The following is a 22000-nucleotide window of genomic DNA, read 5'->3' as shown; positions in this document are numbered from 1 at the left end:
TATATAGATTTCTTTATCTTTATTTCAATATTTATAAGTGATATTTAAGTGAAAAACAAGATGATTTCTATGACTTTTACAGGCTAGATAGCAATTAGCCAATAAAATTTGTGATCGGTTGTTAAATTCTATATTTAAATCAATCACAGCTGCCTTCTTTGAAATATTTTACGGAATATTTTAATATTATTTTTATCATATGTTGAGATTGTATAAAATAAGAAGATCATATTATCGGTTCGTTTCTATTTTCCGGCCGGAAAGGTGATTGTGATACATAAACAGGAAGCGGCCGGGCAGAGTTTTTGGGGAGTTGTTGGACAGCCATTGCAGTGTCGTGGCTCAGTAACAAAACACGAAAAAAAAGGAAAGGAGGACCTGGCATTTTTTCTGTGGACCAGGGGGAAACCAATTTACATGATTAGAAGAGCGAACACACTCAGTAAATTAATCTACACCTAAATAACGGGTAAGTGTTCGGATACATTTCCTCCCCAATGATCAGAAAATCATCTTTTATGTTAACGTTTCGGCTACTCGGCTAAGTAAAATTATCCCGGCTGCTAACGATGCTACGTTAGCATTGGCTAACTTGACTCTTATCTTAAAGGCTTAAGATTGGTATAAACTGGAGCTGACTCACTTTTTAAATTCATTTTGACATCTATGTTTATCACTGGATGGAAAATACTCATTCTATCACAATTGCTCGGCGAAGTATTTCTGATATTAGCCGATTAGCCAACGCAGCTAGTGCAACGTCGCCGGTTAGAGAGTATGACACGTAACTAGTGGCTTCCTGCTAGCCAGCCTGTTAGCCGGCCTCACCCAATCTTTTTTTATAAAATTAGACTTCATGGGTATGTTTAACTTTGAAATGACTCGTCGATATTCTGACACATGGGCATTGTTTTAATTTTCTGGTAGTGCTGGAAACTTTTAATATCCATGTATCGTGTAACGTTAAAGGTTAGCTGACGTCGCTGCTGCGTTGACAGTGGATATGATAATTGAATTTAATTTGACAGCCGAGTGTCTCTTTCACTCTATTATGGATTCACTATTCATCACATCTGTATTTATTCACGTCATCTGGCTTAAATCGTAATGTAGATGGGATTTAATAGACACCAAGTCTCCAGGGAGAAACGTGTCTATTACTTATCATCTTAATTTGTGAGCTAACACAATTTTTTTCTCAAGTATAACTCTCATAATGTTCACATAATTAACATATTTTCAAGTCTTCCTTATTTTTAGTGTGATAACACTATAAATGGACACTGAAGACATAGTTTAGAGGGTGAATTGTAACAAGAGAAAACTATGAAAATTTGTAACTTGGTGGTGTTTGAGTTAGTACATCTCCTATTAACTCTTAAAAAATCCTGTGCGGAAAATGTATAGGTTATTTATTCATCTGGTAGGTTTATTTTGTAACATATGTCTCAGAGATGTGAGTTTAGCTTTGAAGAGCTGAACAACAAACTGTTTTTGTCATACTTTTTTGTTATTGTCGATTTAAGGTCATCCTTGTTGATCAGTTTGCACACATCCTGTGAAACAGGTTAAGGCTGCTGCCTTAAAGCAAACTTTCTCTTTTTTCATTGCAACAGACTTTATTGTTAAATATTGGTCTTGTAGGAGCACATATTTGACTGTGGTCGCTGTCCGTAACTGTCAAACAGTTTCACATCCACAGCTGCATCATGCCACACGTGTGAGCATCAGTCTGTAACGTAGCCCACACATCAGCCAGCGGGGGCGGGCGTGGGAGCATATGGGACTGGAGTATAGCAGCAGCTGACGTGTAGTTCAGCTGTATTTGCCTGGTCTTGACCTTTGGCTCCCTTATACTTTAGCCCTAGAGTTGTTTGCAAGTTACGTAATCAGGGCTAGAGGTCGGCACAAGCTCACCTTGTTCTGATGCCTCTGAAACTGTCACAGATGTAAAAAAAAAAAAAAAATTAGAAAGAAGATGAGATGAAGTTTTAAAGCAGTGTTTGTGTCTAGCAAACATTGTGGTTTCATTGTGAAAAAAAGTTTGACGTAACCAAAAGCAGCTCCTCTGGTTACATGGAGAGGAAGTTTGTTTTTCTAATCATTGTTTCACAGATTTTCATATTCATGACACTTACAGCTGATATTTGATCACATGTTACTAAAGAAGAGGAGAGAAGAAGCTTGTGTGAATGGGAATGACAAATGAACAAAACAGGAGCTTTTCTACGCAGAAGCTACAAGCTGTTGCATGTTGTCAGTGAGAGAGATGTTGATTTTACACAGTTACAGCAGATCTCAGATCCATTTTGTTTTGATTGAAACGCAATCTGGTCAGTTTATCTTAAAAGAAAAAAAAAAAGCTGAGTTTAGGCTTCATTTCCAATCTTTGTTGAACAAAACCCTCATGTTGCCTGTTGAGGAGATGATGTTGTTTGATCATTGCTCTGAATCTTCTGGCCTGCTGTCCAAAGACTCCTGCTGGAACAAGCTAATCATTTGCTGTAGAAGCCAATCACTGTTCTTATCAGCAGTTGCCAATATCTATCTGATAGGCTGATTGCATATTTATAGAACTCATTGCCGTCACTTCTATTACGTTTGTGGTGAGGGGTGCTCATTGGTTCTTACTGTCTGCTGTTGTCTGATACTTTTAATAATATTCTGTTTGTCTCTTGGTTTTTTCAGGTACTTTCACCTGTAGGCTTTAGGCATGTAATAGATATTTTAATAATTAATATTAATAAAAAATAATAAATAATTTATTCCAACAATGTGCCACTGAAATGAATAACTGTATTACTGTTAAAACGTTTGTGTCCATATGCATACATTGCAATAATTTGTCAATTTATCTTCATTAAAAATTTTAATCTTAGCATTATATATCATATGATAAGTTTAACGTTACACCTTTCCCTGCCATCCGATGTTTGTCTGTGGAGATTTTACAGGTGTGCTCTTAAGGTGCCCCTTAAGTGCTGCTACTGTGAAAACTATTTCAGCTTCAGTATTTTGTCCATGCTGGGGATGAAGAGACTGTCTTAATCCCCTCCAGAGATTCCCTCCACCTCAAATTAATGCTGACACTCTTTTTTTGATGTACGCTGCACAGTATAGGTAAAAAGTCTGTCAGAGGGAATGGCAACTCGGTGGACAACAAAAATAAATACAATTTTAAAGTTACTGAAAAATATTTAGAGGGATTGTTAAGGAAAAAGGGACAAACATCAGATGACATCTATCAGGTCACATGGTCTTGGTGAGATTTTGGTCACTCACTGTAGGTTAACGATGAATGTTACAGCCAAAATAATATATTGCAGCTGTTTTGTTTCTCCTTGCATCTGGATGTCTGTGTGAATTCATGTGTTTGCTTACCTTTGTGTTTTGTTTTTTTTTCTATTTGTTGTTTTTCAGGATTGAACAGCTCCGGATATGGCTTTCATATTTGATTGGATTTATAGCGGTTTCAATAGTGTACTACAGTTTTTAGGTGAGTACTGTTGATCAAACATCATAACTTATAATTAATTAACTCAATTTTGAAAGCTTTAGAAAGGTTTGACTGCTTTGGTATTTAAGTCTTTAATCAAAATGGTGTTACCCTATTGTGAGCCACAGTGAACTACTATTAAAATGTTAAAGGGGACATATCACGCTTTTTGGGATTTTCTGTTATTTATATACTGTTATGACGTTTGATTTCTAGTTAAATATGGTCAACGTTCCAATACTTGAGGTGAACCTATGTAGAAATGCTCCCTGCAAATCAAACGCCAGGGCTTCAATGTGCTCTGAACACTTCGTTCGCAACGTTTTTTTCTACCCTGTCGATCGTCACGCGTGCCCATACACCTCCGTCTGTTCCATAGCCTTGGTTGCTAAGGTTTTTCCATGTGTTGTTTGCACTGTCCACTCACATATTTCAGATCGGATTCTGGTTCAATCATGTACAGATGTATTTAAGAAGTTGACATTTCCAGTAAAGAATGACAAAAAAGTAGTGAAATTCTACTACTTTAGTTTGTTTCATAGTTTGTTGACGTGGCCTCCCAAGTGGCCGGATATCATTGGTGATGTAGCTAACCTATCATAAGCTGACCAATCAGAACAGAGTGGGCTTATCAGGAGACGGGCCTTAAAGAGACAGGAGCTAAAACGACCTGTTTCAGATAAGAGGCTGAACTGAAGGGCTGTGTAAAGGGGCTGAATGAGTTAAATAAAGAATCTTTTGAACTGTAAATCATGAAACATGAAGATATTCCAGTAGAGCCCCAGAATATATATATAAACTTGGAAATGTGCATATTATGTCCTCTTTAAGTAACATGATGAACTTAGTTGATGATGTGAGAGTCTGATTAATGTCTTTAATGATCACAAGAACAACTTTAATTGTTCCAGCTACTGGTCTTCTTGGACCAGTAGACCTCGTCTTAGACCTTGGTCTTTGAGTGTTCAGTGAAAAGCGGGGCTCAGAGTATTGTGCACAATAGTAGGCTTTGTTCCTAGAAATCCATCCTAGTTGTGGTAGAAGCTTGATAGGAAGAAACAGAGTTTCTCTACAAGTATTGGTTTCCTTTGTGACCTGCAGACACAAATCTGAAACACACGGTTCAGCAGGCACTACTCCTTAAAGGCTGATCCACGCTATATGATTTCATTTAATTTCCAACAAATGTTGCCTGCTCAGCTAAACACTTTGTAAGGCAAAACACATTAGTTTATTTCCTAATCAAAGGCATCACAAGGCCCCTTTTCACAGTTTCTTGTAATGTGGTCCATGTAGTAAGAAATGAATGAATCAGCATCATCGCTGGTGGCTACCATTCCTTTAAATGCTACTGTGTAGCTTGAAATGGATGTTTTTTAGGTCCTTGGTTAGAGCACTAACACAAGCTGTCTAATGAGTTTGATTACCTTTCGGGCCACACAAGCTACTGATGCAGTCATTCTCCTGTAAAGTGACTCAACTAAAGGCATCCACTAAATGGCATGTGTTATGTGAACATGAAAGACACACAAAGTAAGTGTCTCTTAGAAAGATAACATGATTTCTCACCCTGACTTTTTAAATGTCTCTGTATTCAATGTGTCCATTTGAAATCTAGTGGAAAATCTTATGTGTACCAGCTGCTCTTCTCTCCAGAGTGTGCTGTTCTAGTTTCTATGTCAGAGCTGCTCCTGCGAAGCTGTCGATCCTGTTCTCCCTGTCAGACAGGTAGCATAGTGCTGTGAGCAATGGTGACTTCTAGTAGAGCTGACTCAGTCAAAAAAATTCACAAATCCGCTGGGTATCACTATGTTGGCTCAGAGGGGGGTAAACACAAAGCCTTATAATCTTGTCTTTCTAAGTACAGGAAAGTTGAGGAAGGCGTTATCTTAGTTTCACCTTCTCTCCTGTATTCAGTCAGTCGGTTCACCAATCTGAGAGGACTGAAAAGTGTAAATCGTGTCCGTTTCCCTTTGAAACAGAAAGCACTTAAGTGCATTTTAAGTAAATAGTTTTATTGTGAGGATTTGTGTATTTTCATCAGTGATCAAACGCCACTCCTCCAAGGAATTACAAATCAATCACTATGTATTTTTTCCAACTAGACACAACAGAGAATATGAGAGCATAAGTTAACTCGGGCAGCTTTTTTTGTTCATTTAAATGTGTAGTAGATGTCGGAGCATATCAAAATCAGTAGGTGGAGCACTCTACTTGTGCAGCTGTGTGTGTGAAGTGAGTATCTAGTGCGTGCCTGAGAACAGGTCTGAGCTTGACAGTTGACAGTCAAGTGTCACCTTTTATACTGTAAAGACTGATTTTTGTTTTTCAAACCTAAGTTTTTAAGCCATGACAGACCTTCAATGCAGACGGTTTTCCAAAGACTAAGCGTTGAATATTTTGATGTAGCCCATCTAAACTCGATCTACGGTGTCCAAGCTTCCTTTCTGAAATTCTTCTGGCTTCCTTTCAGGACTGTACAAGAAATCCGGCAAGTTAGTATTTCTTGGCCTGGACAATGCTGGCAAAACGACACTACTGCACATGCTCAAAGATGACAGATTGGGACAGCATGTGCCAACTTTACATCCAAGTGAGTTGGTGCTACTATGTCACACACATGCACATCCACGCACACTCTCTCAGTCATGTGTTCAAAACCGCCCATGCAGATTATCCACGGACATGTTTGCCATTTTTTTAAACAAGGCACTATTGAATAGATGTGATATGACAATAAGTATAGTATTGGTAATATATTCAATCAGGCTTCATATGTGAGCCAACACTCTAAACTCTTTTGTGCCAGTGACTTTTGAGCTGCTTGACTTTTCAGATGTGTTTTGAGCTTCACCTGTGATCTCTTCTTCCCTCCTCCAGCCTCGGAAGAGTTGACAATTGCTGGCATGACTTTCACCACCTTTGACCTTGGAGGCCACGCACAAGGTGTGTGTTTACTAATTTTTTTTGAGTTTTATTCATCGACGTATGTTTTAGTGAAGCTCTGATACCACTCTTTCACTGCTGAAAATAAAAGGATTGAGATATTAACAGTTTTAATTCTGGCAAGTTCCACATGTGGGGACAGAGAGCGCACTAAGTAAATTCCTTCCTTCCAACACTCTTGCTAACATGAGGTCAATAAGATATACCATTGTAGGGTCAGTGAATGCATAATGTGTATTATAAGTAGACAGACCAGACAGTGAGAAACTCATGTTTGTTTTTGTGTTTGTTTGTGTGTTCACACAGCCCGCAGAGTGTGGAAAAACTACCTCCCTGCCATAAATGGTATTGTCTTCCTTGTGGATTGTGCAGACCACACCAGATTGGGTGAATCAAAAGCAGAACTTGATGTAAGTACCTGCTACCTGCTTGGTCACAGTTTTGTTGTAGAGCTGTGTTTTTTGGCAGCGGAAATCTCCTAAATGTTCACAACACACGTTTTGGGTCAAATATCCGTTTACTGGTGTCTACAGCACCAGCAAAGTTGAGATAGAGGCAGGTTAGTCGCTAATTCACAATCAATTTGAAAAATTGTTGTCTGTCTTGTTAATTCTTTTAAATCTGTGGATTTTTTTTTTTTACTGTTGAAGAAATGCTGCCCGTCCAAGTAGATTATCACAAATTAGTAATTACAAGCATTTTTATTAAAGTGGCTGATTTAAAACCAGACTTACAGTAAGTGTCAGTCCCTCAGAAACAGAGCTAGGTTGTTTTTTTTTTTTTCTACATGCACCTTTCAGAGAGAATTTTTAATAAATGTGCAAAGAGGAATCCAGTGCAGAGGAGGCAAAGATATGAATTTCTGCTCTTGCAATAGCTCATGAAATACGATCTCTGTTTGAGGGCAATTTTGCAAGCTGAATAAGGTGACAGCTCATCACAGCACTGTTGCATCTCCTACAAAAAATCATGCTATGCGATTTGTCTCTAACATTCACAGATATAATTCAGTCCAGTTCATATTCATATCACAAATGTAAATCTGGAAAATTTTGAAAATGACAAGTTAAAGGAGAAATTGATAAGTGCTCACAAAATCACTCATGGAAGGCATTAAATGTCTCTCAGTTGATGATATGTAACAACAGAGTATCCAAGGGTAGATTTTTTTCCTTTTTATCATCATGAGGATAAAAATGAAAGCGTCATTGTAATACCTTGTCTACCTTCCCAGGCATTAATGACAGATGAGACCATTGGAAACGTGCCTATCCTGATCCTGGGCAACAAGATCGACAGACCAGAAGCCATCAGTGAGGAGAGGCTGAGGGAAATTTTTGGATTGTATGGACAGACGACAGGCAAGGTAAGTAGACATTCATCTCTCAGGACAGTGAGTTATACCCTTTTTTGGGGCATCTGATCCTAATTATTATAAGTCAGACAAGTGTATATAAAACAAATACTTCCTTGAAAGAAATGTCAGGTTGAAGGTTTTTCAGTTATGTTGTCAAAATAACTAATTAAGCAACAGTCAACCCCACAACTGTTTTGATCATATATTGCTAAATCCTGATTGGTAAATGGAAGTACATGACATCACCTTTTTCCAACAGAGCCCCACCCACTTCTGATGAGTGGGAATAGCACAGAAAAAAAACACCAAAAATCATCTAAACTGTTCCAACTCGGCCAGAAATATTGTTTTCTTGTGAGAGCTCATCACTCGTTGTAAAAGCTAATTAAGAAAATGGGTCATCAGGGCCGTTTAGCATTAAAAAGAAATCTACCAAATATTAAGTTTTAGTTTGCGGGGTAAAGTATTGTCTTACAGCAGTTTAATTCTGTAGCTCTTTGCCGAGAGAAGCTTAACTCTCCATTTTAGCTTGAGCACATTTACATATTCAAAAAAAAATGCATTTAAACCCAGAGCTCGCCCTTGATCTCTTTGGAAATTACAACTTCGGGCACACTACATGACTAGAGTTGATTTCTCTTCTTAAATGTCCTTATAACGAGGGCCCAGATTGGAGTGGATACAACGTGGATTTAGTGTAACTTTTTCCTGCTTTTCTCTCAGGGCAACATTCCCATGAAGGAGCTGAACACGAGACCACTGGAAGTGTTCATGTGCAGCGTGTTGAAGAGGCAGGGCTACGGCGAGGGCTTCCGCTGGCTCTCCCAGTACATCGACTAAAGCGGCCAACCCCGTAACACACCAACAACACCACCACCATCGGGGGGGGAGGGGGGCGTGCTAATCCCAACCACTCAAGACGCCCACCGTTGCCACCAGTATCATCATACTCAGCCCCATGTTCGGTTAAACAAGTTTGCCTCCACCTTCAGAGAAACCAGTACAACTTGATCCCAATAGACTTTTATTGGTCGAACACTTGGTTCCGCACTTACAACATTCATACCTGTACGCGCGTGCACACACACACACACATACATAGACATACACACTCGTTTCTTCACACTCTCTTTCTTTTTCTAAGAGAGTAACATAGCATCGGTTCTACAGCAAAGGGTGTTCAAATTCAAACGGATGAATCTTTTCTATATTGTGTCTGTCGTTTGCTGCCCTCTCTCTCCCTCCCTTCCTGCCATCTGTTGAGTGTGATGATAGATGCATTCTAACTGTAAATCTGTACATGATTCCATTGGTATATCAACAATCCCTGATGCCTCTCCCCCCTTTTCTTCAACTCATTTTGAGCAATGACAGAGCAACATAGTTGTATACATTGGGGTACACTTTTTTAACAGTAGAGACATTAATTCAGCATTATATTTAATCACCACATTTTGGTTTGTCCTGTTTTTTTTTTGTTTTGTTTTTTTTGTTGTTTTTTTTTTTTTTTACATGATTTCAATAAATAAAACGTGGCCACATATACAGCCCCCATTATAGACATGCGGCTGTTTCACCCATTTAAAATCAACCAGTGCATTTATCTTAGTGTAACAGAAATTAGATCCATCTCTTTAAGTTACTGGGAAGTTAAAATACTTTTGTTCCAGACTTCTATCTCATGGGCACAGTAGCACTGAGTGGATCCGAGTAGTCTGTGGGCTCCCTTTTTTTTTTAAAGAGAAGCATGGGGTGGTAGTAAAGCAAATGGGAAGAGATTTTTAATAGAGAATAATACTGGCTATAACCCCAGCAAAGTTTGTTGAAATCGTGTAGATAGCACAACAGTCAGTTGCTTCAAAGAAAACTATTTAAGTAAATGACAATTTGGAATAACTAGCTTGAAAATAACATGCGGTGAAAGATGAAGGGAGAATAAGCAGATGGTTGTAACATCTAGTGTTCGCCAATATTAGGAGTCCATCGACAGATGTATTTTCCAGCACAGACTTTTTTTTTTTTTTTTTTTACAGGGTGAATCTAGTGACCAAGCGTAGATAACGGAGGACACAGTCCCACAGTGGGAACAGGTAGATAGGCCTAACACACCTATAAGAAAGGGACCATATATATGAAATGTACATGATCACCGTACATGGATTTTGTACTTATAGGTGGTATCCTTTTATCTATGTGCATTACCAGAAACTATTATGCATGCCTTGTTCTTTTGATTTTTAATGACCATTATTCCAGACAGTACAACATGTTGGAAGAAGATGCCAAAATTTACAATAAGAGCTGATTGTCATGTTTGTTTGTTTTTTTTTTTTTTTTTTAAAGGAAACAATGGAATTGCGCGTAATACACACTTTTTCTGTCCCTGTCCCTTTGTGTCTCTTTCATTCCCTCATGACAACGTGATGAGCTGTTCCAACAAGGGGTGGGACTTGCTGTTGTTTGCATCATTAAAAAAAATGTAATAAATGTTTGCAATGAATAACAGTCTTTAACATTGATCCATAACACAGGCTGTTCTTTGTTTGTTTTTTTTTTGGTCACAATTCTTTGGTGAGATGACTATATTTGATTCTTTGACATTAAATTGACAGCAGCTGAAATGTCTTTGTTAGACAGCTTGAATATGGAGTAGGCTTACAAAGCAGCACATATACAGTTAACTGTAAAGGTTATGTAAAAAGCAAACCAACTCTATATTGTACCTCCTAACAAGCACTGCACTATCAGGCCACTAGATGGTGCTCATGTAAAGGTGTGTTTTTAGGAGCTTCATTCTTTACACAGAGGATCATATTTAGTATGAATGACAACAAAGGAGTTTTTTAGAACAGACGAACATTATTGTTGAACAGGAAACATTTCTTTTTCTCCTGTTCAATTTTGCATTTAGAGTTTTACAGATGTGCCAGTGTCTGCAAGGCCCACACCATTGGTTTTATCCCAATAATGAAATTGATGGAGTGAGTTTCCTTAAGCATCACGTGCATTTTCTTTTAGATTTACATTTCAAGCAGCCAATGGTTTTATTTTAGTATTTTACAAAAATCACACAACTTCACAGCAAATGCACGGATCTTATACACTTGTTTATTGTAGTGACACATGTTATATAACAGGATGCAGCCACATACTCGTACTTACATAAAAAATTGAGAGTTTTTGGCTGAACAGGAACCTTTATTATACATGAATCGAGCAAAAGCACCATATTATTTACACAGTGTGTTGCGTACTGGTGTTACTGTTTGTCTACAAGGTTTCCATTTCCAGCAACAAAACTTGTGAATGCAGTAATATTGACCAACCAGCTATAAATACTTGAATGTTGGAGGTTCAATGAATGCATCAAGGAGAGTTTTGAAAAATCGTCCCTGCTCCCACCTGCAGCATTACTCTGCAGAGGTTGTTGTTGCATTAAAAATAGGACGTCAGTCTAAAAACATATGTTATGAAAAATGATTATTAGTAATGTTTACACAATTCATTAAAAAAAATGGTAAAATGGCCACATTCTAACACACACAACACCCGCATAGCCCCTCTCTTTCACATTAGATCATCTGCAAAGTCTATGTCTTTTCCATGCACATCACAGCACTTTCCAGTCAGGATATCAGCCATGCAGACTCCCACAGCTATCAGCGGGGAGAAGACAGTCAGGACAACAGCCAGCAGCAGATGCCCACATACCCCACAGTGATACTTCTCTGTCTGAGCTGCTCCATCACTCTTACCCCTGTCGCCTCCCCCCTCCAGGGCTGCACTCACAGTGGGGACTGAGGCTCTGCTTTGGGGCTGAGGTCCGAGACGTTGGTGGCGAATGTCTGAACAGGTTTGTGACCCGTGTGGCTGCCCTGGCTGAAGCACAGTCTGGATGGACTTACTACTGCCTGTGTGACTGAGGAAAATGTCCTGTTGGCTTGATGGATCTGAGGGGATTGTGGAGCCATGAGCACCCAGAAATGGAGCTCCATGGCCTGGATGCAGTGCTGAGGGTGTCCCTGGGCGTGTTTGCTGGGTGCAGGACAGAGTTTCTGTTCCCGGTACAGGGGGAGACTGACTTGGCATGATGGAAGAATATGTGATGAGGAGGATTTTCAGCTGGTTGGACTGTTGTTACAGAAAAGACTGTTGTTTATGGAAAAGATGGAAGAATTTTATTACGATTAGAGAAAAACAAGAAACGGAAATATAATGTAATAAAAATACATTTCCTAAAAATTGAGTCTGCAAAACAGCAAACAAAAGACAGACGTACTCAATATGTTGCTGCACTGACTGTATATATTAATATTATATACAGTAACATGAAGTTATTTCCAAAGCAGTGCACCAGATACAACAGTCATCACCCACAATAAGATAATAAGAAGAATGTGAGGACAAGGAAATTAATCACTTGCAGTGGCATTAATAGCAGTATTTAGTAAGTAATTGATTGAATAGGTGTATAAAGCAGCAGTGTCATCATGTCTTACCTCACAGTGAAGTCTTGGGTCAGCTCTGCAGAGGAAACTGCTTGTCCTCCCTCACAGGGATTTTAGGATACTAGACACCAGAGCAGGTGATTTCCTATTACCAGTGACTTTGACTCCCATGTCCCATCTTCCCTCCAATCAGCATTCAAGAAATACCTCAACCAAGTCACAACAATACACAAGTTCACAAGAGGGGGTTGGACATCTACGGTACATACTCACCTGAGATTTTTTTTTAAAGAAACTAATCCTCTTAAGATGTACTGTATTATAAAATAAGAGATGCTGGATAGCTTAAGGGGTGCAACCTTATCTTGCAATTTGGGCTCTTATAAGTGATGAATTTATTGGTTTTTGCTAATGAAATGATGGCTAGGAGGCATGTTATAATTAAAAATTAGTAGACTAAAAGCAGCACTTTCAGAATCTTTACAACACTTAACAATAAATGCTGAGATACGTGTGGAGCCTTCTTATGATTATTTATCTGGTTTAACTGCTGATAAAATGTTCTTAAACATCACAATCAAACACATTTCTACTAAAAATAAGAGACTGAACTTTATCTTGATCAATCTGTAGATTGTTGTCAAAACAATCAAGAATGCATGCATGATTTATCTCTGACATAAAAGCAGAAGTGTCTCAGAGTTTCGCCCTGAGATGCCAAGTAGTATCGCACTCAAACGCAATGTGACCTATGATGAGATATTAGAGCTCCGTGTTGTTATTTTTCAACATTCATGAATTTAAGACACATTTTCTTTGTTCGTGTAGTTCTCCCTTTTAGCAGTACAACACACCAACACACAGCTAACACTGGTGAAAGTCTGGTCACAAACACCAATCTCTGATTACGTGTGACACATACACGCACTTTTTCAGGTGTTCGGTCGTACCAGCGACATAAAAGCAACAGGAAATATTCAATGTAGTCAGTTTGCTTTGTCAGCTCAAGATGAGATGTTGAAGATAAGATGGGGGAAATTTTCAGCACACACAAACACACACACACACACAGTTTGAGGAAGTCATCATGGGAATGTTTGATATTATTTTTGGATCTCACATCAAAACATTAACAAACCCACAACCTGCCTTATATACACACACCTTTGTTTTGCCTTCATGTGGGTTTTCCTTTGACTATTTATTTACTCATTATATCAATCCGCATCGCTGTCTTTAACCCTTAAACAAGCCTTCAACCTAATCCTAACGCTGCTCTTCATCTTAAATCCACATTTAATTTGCTGAAGAAAAATAGCTCAAAATGGTGAGAGCACAAATACAGAGCAAGAGAGAGAGAGAGAGAGAGACATGCACTCATGCTCACTTTGTTTGTGCCTAATAACTATGGTTCATTTGACTTCTGGGGCTGTTGAAAATACTACTAACAACATTTATGGCAGCTCCCAGTGGTCGATAGGTCTCTGCTGTTTGAATGTTGTGACATCTATGAGCAACAGAGAGGAGGAAAAAGAGATATTTAATTATATGAAAATGTCACAAGTTCTTAGTTTGAATGTCAGAGAAGGTTTGTGATTGTAAGGTGCTGAAACCAACACCTACTGAAAAATACTTAAACACGGCAGACAGATAATATTCACCTGAAGCTCCATCAATTTACAATTTTTTCTGTGTGTAAATATACTGTAGCCATGGCAACGTAGGCACATCTAGAAATAAAAATGTTCCTAGAAATGTGAGTGAGTGGAAACATCAATACCTTTATTTATAGTGCTTGAACCTGACATAAGAAATTTTCCCCGTGGGAGCTGAAGCCCACACACTCCTGAGGCGCTTTCAATTTATAAACCGAAAGTTGCGAGCGCAGCTTTATTCACTTAAAGCCATTCTTATAAATCAGGTGAATGTACAATTTGAGAAAATAGACTGAGATGGAGTGAAAATCTTCAATCACGGGACATTTCAGCATATGAGGCCCATGGGCCCTGTGCTTGCAGTCATTAGGTTCACTTTATCAAGACTCTCGGTGCAGATGTAATGATTTAAGAATATTGAACATTGGAAACTCTCTCACTCATAAGAGATGGAACTATCACACATGTCATTATGGGTCTTTAAGACAAATCTCTGCCCCTTTTTTCCTGATAATATGTGCAAGAAATGAAGGAGGCAAAAAATATATATTTTAAAGCCTGCAGCAGCGTCCTTCATTTTAATCAAGACGCAGTGGACTTGAATCACCTTATGTTAAAACTATAACTATTACATCGCCGTCAAAAACAGTCAAATGTCACTGAAACTAAAAAACTAAATACAAAACTGTCTTGTGATCATGACCTCTCTATTCCAGTTGGGGCCACCAGTGTGGTTGTGGATTTGGCTGATGCAGATGTATGGGGAAAAAAACTGAATGACTTGTGGTGTAAACTGTGAATTGACTGAATGGCACCCTTAAATACACATAAAAAATACTTTGCTTTGAATAATAGTTTCAGATACAAGAATCTATGAATATGCAAATATTGTTAATTTCAAAAGTTTAACTACTGGGCACAAGATGTCTCCTACTTCAGTGAATGAAGGCTTCAAGTTTCCACATCTCATTTGTGTATTGGATCATGATTGTCTTCCAAACTAATTGTAATGTCAGAAATGATGTTCGTAAGTACGTGCCTTGCACTCAAATTTAAGGTGAGCACAGAGAAACTTTCCACTTCCTGCAGATGAATGTGAAAACAGCCTTCTAATGTCAAACTCTGCACTTAGATCATTCTGCACAGTGAATCACAAACATCCAACTGAAAGAACAAGAAGAAAAATATATTTTTGAGTGGAAGGGGGCTTTAAACTCTGAAGATACTGAGTGTCCCTACATTTATGATACCTGTTTGCAGGGCAGCAGTGAGTATAGAAACCATCCTTTAATTAGACTTACTGACTGCCACCCTGCTGAAGTGTCCTTGAACAAGATACTATATTCCTACAAGCTCCAGCAGAGCTGTACTGTAGAGCTATAATGAACTGGTAAAAAGAGGTTACACACAATAACAACAGAGCAGCAGGAAAGACACAGTGTTAAAGTACAAATGCACACAACAAAAGAGAATAAAAAAACACATAAAAACACACTCTCACTTAAAAAGAACTGGACTAAGAACATTAGTTAAAAGCAGCTTTAAAAGGGTGAGTTTTGAGAGCTTTTTTAAAAACCCTCCCCAGTCTCATCAATGTAAGGATGAACGTGCATATAATTATTCATAGCAGTACAGTCAGTAGTAACAGTAGTAGTAGTTTTTCTATAAGTAGCACCAGTCGTAGTGGAAGCAGTCGCGGTAAGGATGAAATGTTTGACAGAAATAAAATAAAACATAGTGACAGAGATGTCAAGGACAGAGTGCAAAAGTAACCAAGATAAAAACACAAACAGGTGACGTAATAAACTCTTTTGTTGTTTGGGATCTTCTAAAAATAAAAACCTGGATCAGATAATTTGAGTGAGGAAGTACGTCAGAGACGAAGCGTGTACATGTACTTCCTTGTTACTGAGAAAAGAGTGTGTGTGGGCACGTTAACAGCTATTACAAACAGCGGAGGCAGATAAAATAATAGAAACACTATATAAAAAGGAAAGCAAACTAAATGACTAAAACGGCAGCGACAGTATGCCAGTAAGTCATGTCACAATGAATAACAAGCAGCAGCATGACAGTCAGTCTTCATTCAACAAGTTTAAAGCAAACATGAAGCAGAGAACAGAGTGTCCTGCTCACAGATACGACCAGGGGACACTGAGGCTGAGGAGGCGGGTCCCAGCGGGGCCACTGCCCCTGTGACAACAAGTTTGGACCACATGTGACCCCCCTGGGAAAGCAAGATTATTGAATTTTTTTTTTGTGGACACTAATTATTAGTCAATGCAGAGTATTTTTTATGTGTCTTAAAACATATCTGGAGGGGATATTTAATGTGAGAAGTAACTAGTAGCCTGTCAAAACAATGTGATTGAGTAAATACAGTGGAGTAGAGCTTCATAGTAGCATTAAAAGGAGAAGCAGACTAATCAACATTTTAATTATAACTATGCTAGGAAACCAAAATCTCTGCTGTGAAAAATACCAGTAAAAGGCCAGTAGCCTACTTGTATAAATGTACTTAGCAGTTTCCATCTCAGTTGTATATTTCATAATCACTGTCATCTCTTCCCCAGTGTTCATATTTGTGAAAGCAATTCATTACCATAATAATTTGAATTATCACAATTTGCGACTATGTGGTCTGATTATGTGACTACGTGTGCAATTTCTAAAAAACTTAGAAATTGCAGAATTGAGCTTATTGAAATAGAGTGACTTGAATATAGCTTTTGGATATTGGGCAGGTGAATTTTCTATCTGAATTTGAGAACCCTATAATAAGCATACTGCAAATAAAGTGTTTGAAATTGCACAATTTGACTATTGAGAATTTCACAATGTGAATAAATTGAGAAAGATGGTTTTCAAAGTCAGATATTTCAGTGCAATAAATTCATTGGAAATTAAATTTCAACATTAAGTGTTCAGTAGTGATTACATTTCAAAATTTGGTATTCAGTTGATGATATTATTCAAATTATTATGGCAATTAATTGCTTCCATACACATTGAGTTTCCTTTGTGTGAAACAGCGCTGCAGTATGTTTTAAATGTGACTCAGTGTGTGTGGTCAAACTGATAGTGCACCTTTGCCAAATTCAGGCCAGGTTCATGTCCTTTAATCAGTGAGAAGGTATCAACCACAGATTGTGTGGTATCAACCTGAACGGACGTGGTCGCCATCACACCACTGTTAATAAACAGTGCATGTGAAAAAAGTTAGGCTACGCATTATGGCTTCAAAATAAATAGAAACAGAGTCGAGTTCATAGAAGAGGGGATGGAGGGTCTATATCTGGAGTTAAGGTGCAAAACCAAAGCAGTGAGACATTATTTGATATAGAAACTGTGTGTACCGCTTTGTCTCCATGAAGGAAAGAAGAACGGCCTTCATCTTCAAATAACATGAGCTAAATGTATCTCTTCTCTCTGTTCCTGTTTGCTCTCTTGTGGCACTTGTGGTTGTTGGCCCACCGTGGATGTATGTGTGTGAATGTACTTGCTGTGTGGTTTATATTGATTCAATGTACTGTGCCTTGTTTGCTTGAACACTGAAGTTGCTTTGAGTGCTGTCTGACACTATAAAGTCATAATTTAAAATTCATTTTGCATTGGTTGATAGTCAAGTTACCTTTACTTGATTGTTTGTACTCTGTGCAGATGATCTGCTAGTTGCTTGTTTGAATTTTCATCTTTGTTTAGTTTTTAAGCTGCTCTGTAATCATTAACTAAGATGTGTAAATACTAGAGTAGACAAATGTATAGGCTAACTATTCACTACAGAGGTAACAGGGATGTGTAAGTCATGTATTTGAAACATGCACTGATACTTTTGGATGGGAGTTTTAACTTTTCTGTGAAATGAAATAAACTAAACTAAAGATTGTCATTATAGATTCATCCTCTGATTATTTTCTTGATTAATCAATCACTAACTTGGTCAGAAAATAGTGAAAAAGTACTTCACAATGCTACCCTCACTTTCTCTCAGTCCAGGGCCTTGTTTTGTCCAACCAACAGTCCAAAAAACAAATATACTCAATTTAATGATATAAAACAGAGAAAAGCAAAAAATCCTCACATTGCAGAAGTTGCAACAGAGAACGGTTGATGGTTTTGCTCTAAAAATTAATTAAAATATTAATCAACTATCAGGTTACCAGTATATTTTTATATAGCTGTGGCTAATAGTGAGTAAGAAATGTTTGTTAGATTGAAAAGTCAGACAGGTCTTCTAAAAAGGAAAAGGTTTAACGAGGTATCAACAAAGTTAACATATTCAGACTGTATGGTGGTGTAATACAAGAAACCACATTGCATCATCTTCTTGCATAAAAAAAATATACTGGTAGCCTACACAGTGTGCAAAGCTTATACTCAAGTACATTGAGCAGTACGATTAGCTGATTAGTCAGTGGAAGAAAATGAATAGGCGACTATTTTGATGATCGATTAATATTTTAATTCATTTTTAAAGCAAGTTTCAGGGTTAATTTAACTCGTCCCTCTAAAAGCACCAGTCATGGTCCCTGTGGGTTTAAATGGGCCAAAACAGCCACATTACCTGGGAACTTCAAGGTGAAAAAAACTTGAAAATGATGCCAAACACTGTTCTTCCGTAATGCTTCCTTATACCATCTGCTGGAATAATACACTTCAAAACAAATTCAAGAGTAGTGTCACAGATAAAGACAAGGTCAAAAAACATGGAGGCTCCAATGGATATCCTGGATATGCTCCAATAAAGTTTTTAGGTGACAATACTAAGGTGATTTGAACATGCAAAGAAGAAAAATGGTGTCCTTTCTTTAAGTTATTATTTGTATGTGTTCAGTCTGTTTATTTCATTTAACCACCTCTCCCTCTATCTCTCATTTTCTCTCTCATATTCTTCCGTCCTTTCTCTGTGTCTCCTTTCACCTTCCTCAACAGTGTGGTAAATATCCCTGAAAGCGAGGGCACACACACACACACATACACACACACATACACACACACGCACGCACACCAACTAAAAACATTGGAAGCTATTTATAGTAGCAGGCAGGGAGGGAAAGGTACACAGCACAGGCCATGGAGATGTGTCCTTCACTACTGCTGTGAACAATGCTGCCTGCCAGACTCTTGAACACACACACACACACATACACACACACACACATACACACGCCCACGCTCAACACAGGCATGCAAGAGGCTCAATTAATATCATCTCATTTATAGACTCACGTACAAACCAGCAAACATAGCTACATGTATACACATAAATGTTAAACATGAGAAAGAAACAAGACAAGAGAGAGAGGGAGAGTTAAGTTAACTCTATAAACAGACACAAAACACATCAAAGAAACCCAGAGGGAAAGGGAAAGGGGAAAAGGAGAGTTAACTTTCATTCTCTGATGTATAAAAGCAAAGCGGCTACTGAATAAAGTTTTTACAAGATCTGGCCGTGGTCTAGTTTTCATTTAAATCATGAGATGTTACGTAAAAATCTGTCCCTGGTTGATTATTCTCCACATTGCTATCATGCTAACACATTAGCTGTTACACCTGCAATGACAGGTGAATACAGTTAAAATAACTGGTATGACAGAAATCCAGAAGGTGTGAAGGACAGCCTTACTGTTGTTGTTGTTTATTTTATATACAGTAACCTTAAAGTTGAGAAAACAAGATCTTTTACTGAGGTAATCTTAGCCACATGCAACTAGGTTTGAATAGCAGGTAAAACGTACGGAAAATATGGGAAACGCTTTATCTCATAAGTCCCATACTTTACTAAATAATTAAAAAGGAAGCTGATATGTAACTGTAAATTCTTAGGAAGGGTCCTTGGGTACCAACTTACATACTGTAGCTCTTTTTAGGGACACTTCCCAGGAAATTAAACGTCCTAGGAAACTATTCAGAAATTATGGGACCTGTAAAATAAAGTGTTACTACAATAAAAAGTAAATGACTTTTGAACTACTGGGGGCTGTAAATACATGGCTGCTTACCTGAAAAATAAGAAAATGTATCAGTCAATTGGTCTTTAGTTGGATAACATGTTGTACATTTTAATGTGTTCACATTAGAGGATGAAAATAATGTTTAAAAAAATCTGGAGGCCACATCAAAATAATTACAACTTTTTTTAGTATTGATGTCAATGTCTCAAGATACTACCGAATATTTGTCAGTGATCTACTATTGCAACATAATCTGCAAATCTCCCATACTCTCAAATCCAAACTTTTAATGTTGCAAAAATAAACTGTACCACAGAGTTCATGTGGGTCAGTTGTATTGTGGGAAACAGTAAAGAAAGCTGATAACTGAGATTTGCCTCTTTACCACATCTGTGCCGTCAGCTCTATGCATTTTTTCCCTTGCAATATAAATAGTTTTCTGTTTATTACATTTGGGAGTTTTGCTGTTTGCTGATTGCTCTGTGAAAGTGTAGTTTAACTATTAAATCATATCATATGATGCCACCAGAGGGCAGTAGAAGAAGGTAGTTGAAGATCTTCATCCTTGAACTTCATTTTAAATCAATTCATTTTTGCTGTGACTGACAAAAAACGATTGGTTGTCCAAAACATTGGTTCCCAAAGCTGCCTGGGATGCAAACAGGAACAATAATTTCTTCATTATTCTTTAATAACTTTAGTTCCCTCTCTTTCATACAGTGTGGAGGTTCAAACTTTTTTTTTTAACCTCTATGTGGAATCCAGACTATTTTAAGAAAACAAAAGAAAATAGTTTATCTGAGGTAGTAAACCACTCAGACCTTGACTCTAATGTGTCTCGTGATCAATTTAGTTAGTAGATGATGGCCTGAGTGAGTCACACTCATTAAATATACATATGGCATTTTCTGTGTGAAGTAAAGGTTAATGTGTTATTTCATTAAAAGTGTATTTGTTTTTTCGGCGGTCCATCTCGCCTGAAATTAAGACCACCTCCGCTATAAAACACTGTGGAAAACCCTCCAACAGTTGTAGGAAAATGGTGGCTTGTGGGCCAAATCTGGCCTTCCAACATAAATATTTGGTCACCTAACCAAAGCTGAATTTTTCCCTTTTATAGATTACATCAAATCATTTACATTACCCCTCATAAATGTACAGCAAATAACAATGTAAACACAAGGCTCATATAAATTCCAAAAATTAGGACCTTGTAACATATAAACACAGCTACATAACATAATATGGCCTATCTGACCAGAATAGATTTATGTCAATAACAGTACTTTGCTTCAACCATAATTGTGTGGAATAAGACATCAATTACATGTGCAAAAGATATCTTCATGTATACGAGTCATTTGTTTGCCTGATGAGTATTAACATGAGCTGCTGTAACTCTTATTAGCCCTCATTTACTAATTGGAATGATCTGTTCTCACATGAAACTGGGTACAACTTACCAATTTTATTCTTGAATGAATCAAAAGACATCACAGGCGTGGTGGATTTCACCGTGCCTGTGATGTCAATGTCGGCCTCCCAGTAAGCAGTGCTGGGAAAAACTGGCCCATCTTCGAACCTAATCACTGACCCATTGTCATTTTGATCGTTGCTATCCACTGTATTCAGCTCAGTGTGTGTTTATGAGCTGGAAAGACACTAAGCCCCTATTTGTGCAGCACCGCCCCCTTTTTTTAAACACAATGATGTCATCTGAGTTAAATTGAGGCCAGCGCCAGTGTAGACCTACTATCTAATATCTCTTTTCAAATACTCATTATTACTAAACTGTACGCCACACACACACAGACAGAGATAACCTGGCTAATGGCCATGGCCAAGTTTAGCCAAAAGATTCACTAAGATTAAGATTTGTTGTAGTTTTTCCTCTTCTCTACACTGCTTTGTACATTTATGTTGATAGAACAACAAAGCCCACAGTGTAGAGATAACATTATCAGCCATCAGTTATGGAAGATTATTCTGCTCTGTTTGTGACTGTCATGTGGCCTTTAGTCAAACAAACTGCCTACATGCATGACAAATTTGATCTGCCTTATCACCAAAATCACTAACCATGATGATAATGTTTTGCTCACAAGCTCTTAGAGTGTAGCAACGCTGATCTCCAGCCATTATGT

General features: G+C 37.9%; 1 protein-coding gene across 1 annotated transcript; it reads left to right on the top strand.

Moving 5' to 3' along the window:
• Positions 1-292: 292 nt before the first annotated feature.
• On the top strand, positions 293-10330 carry sar1b (secretion associated, Ras related GTPase 1B). Its single transcript, XM_044370872.1, has 7 exons — positions 293-469; positions 3421-3496; positions 5970-6089; positions 6377-6442; positions 6749-6852; positions 7677-7808; positions 8523-10330. Exons 2-7 carry the CDS (start codon positions 3439-3441, stop codon positions 8637-8639), a joined length of 597 nt encoding a protein of 198 aa, XP_044226807.1. The 5' UTR covers positions 293-469; positions 3421-3438; the 3' UTR covers positions 8640-10330.
• The last annotated feature ends 11670 nt before the right edge of the window (positions 10331-22000 follow it).

The sequence above is a fragment of the Thunnus albacares genome, chromosome 13 (assembly GCF_914725855.1).
Source record: "Thunnus albacares chromosome 13, fThuAlb1.1, whole genome shotgun sequence".
Classification (NCBI taxonomy): Eukaryota; Metazoa; Chordata; class Actinopteri; order Scombriformes; family Scombridae; genus Thunnus; species Thunnus albacares.
This window is presented reverse-complemented; position numbering and strand designations above follow the sequence as displayed.

Bases quoted from the DNA above. Each gene is read 5' to 3' on its own strand.
- sar1b (XM_044370872.1), top strand. From the start codon at position 3,439: ATGGCTTTCATATTTGATTGGATTTATAGCGGTTTCAATAGTGTACTA. The intron at 6,090-6,376 runs GTGAGTTGGTGC...TCCCTCCTCCAG, and splicing joins TGTGCCAACTTTACATCCAA to CCTCGGAAGAGTTGACAATT. The intron at 7,809-8,522 runs GTAAGTAGACAT...CTTTTCTCTCAG, and splicing joins ATGGACAGACGACAGGCAAG to GGCAACATTCCCATGAAGGA.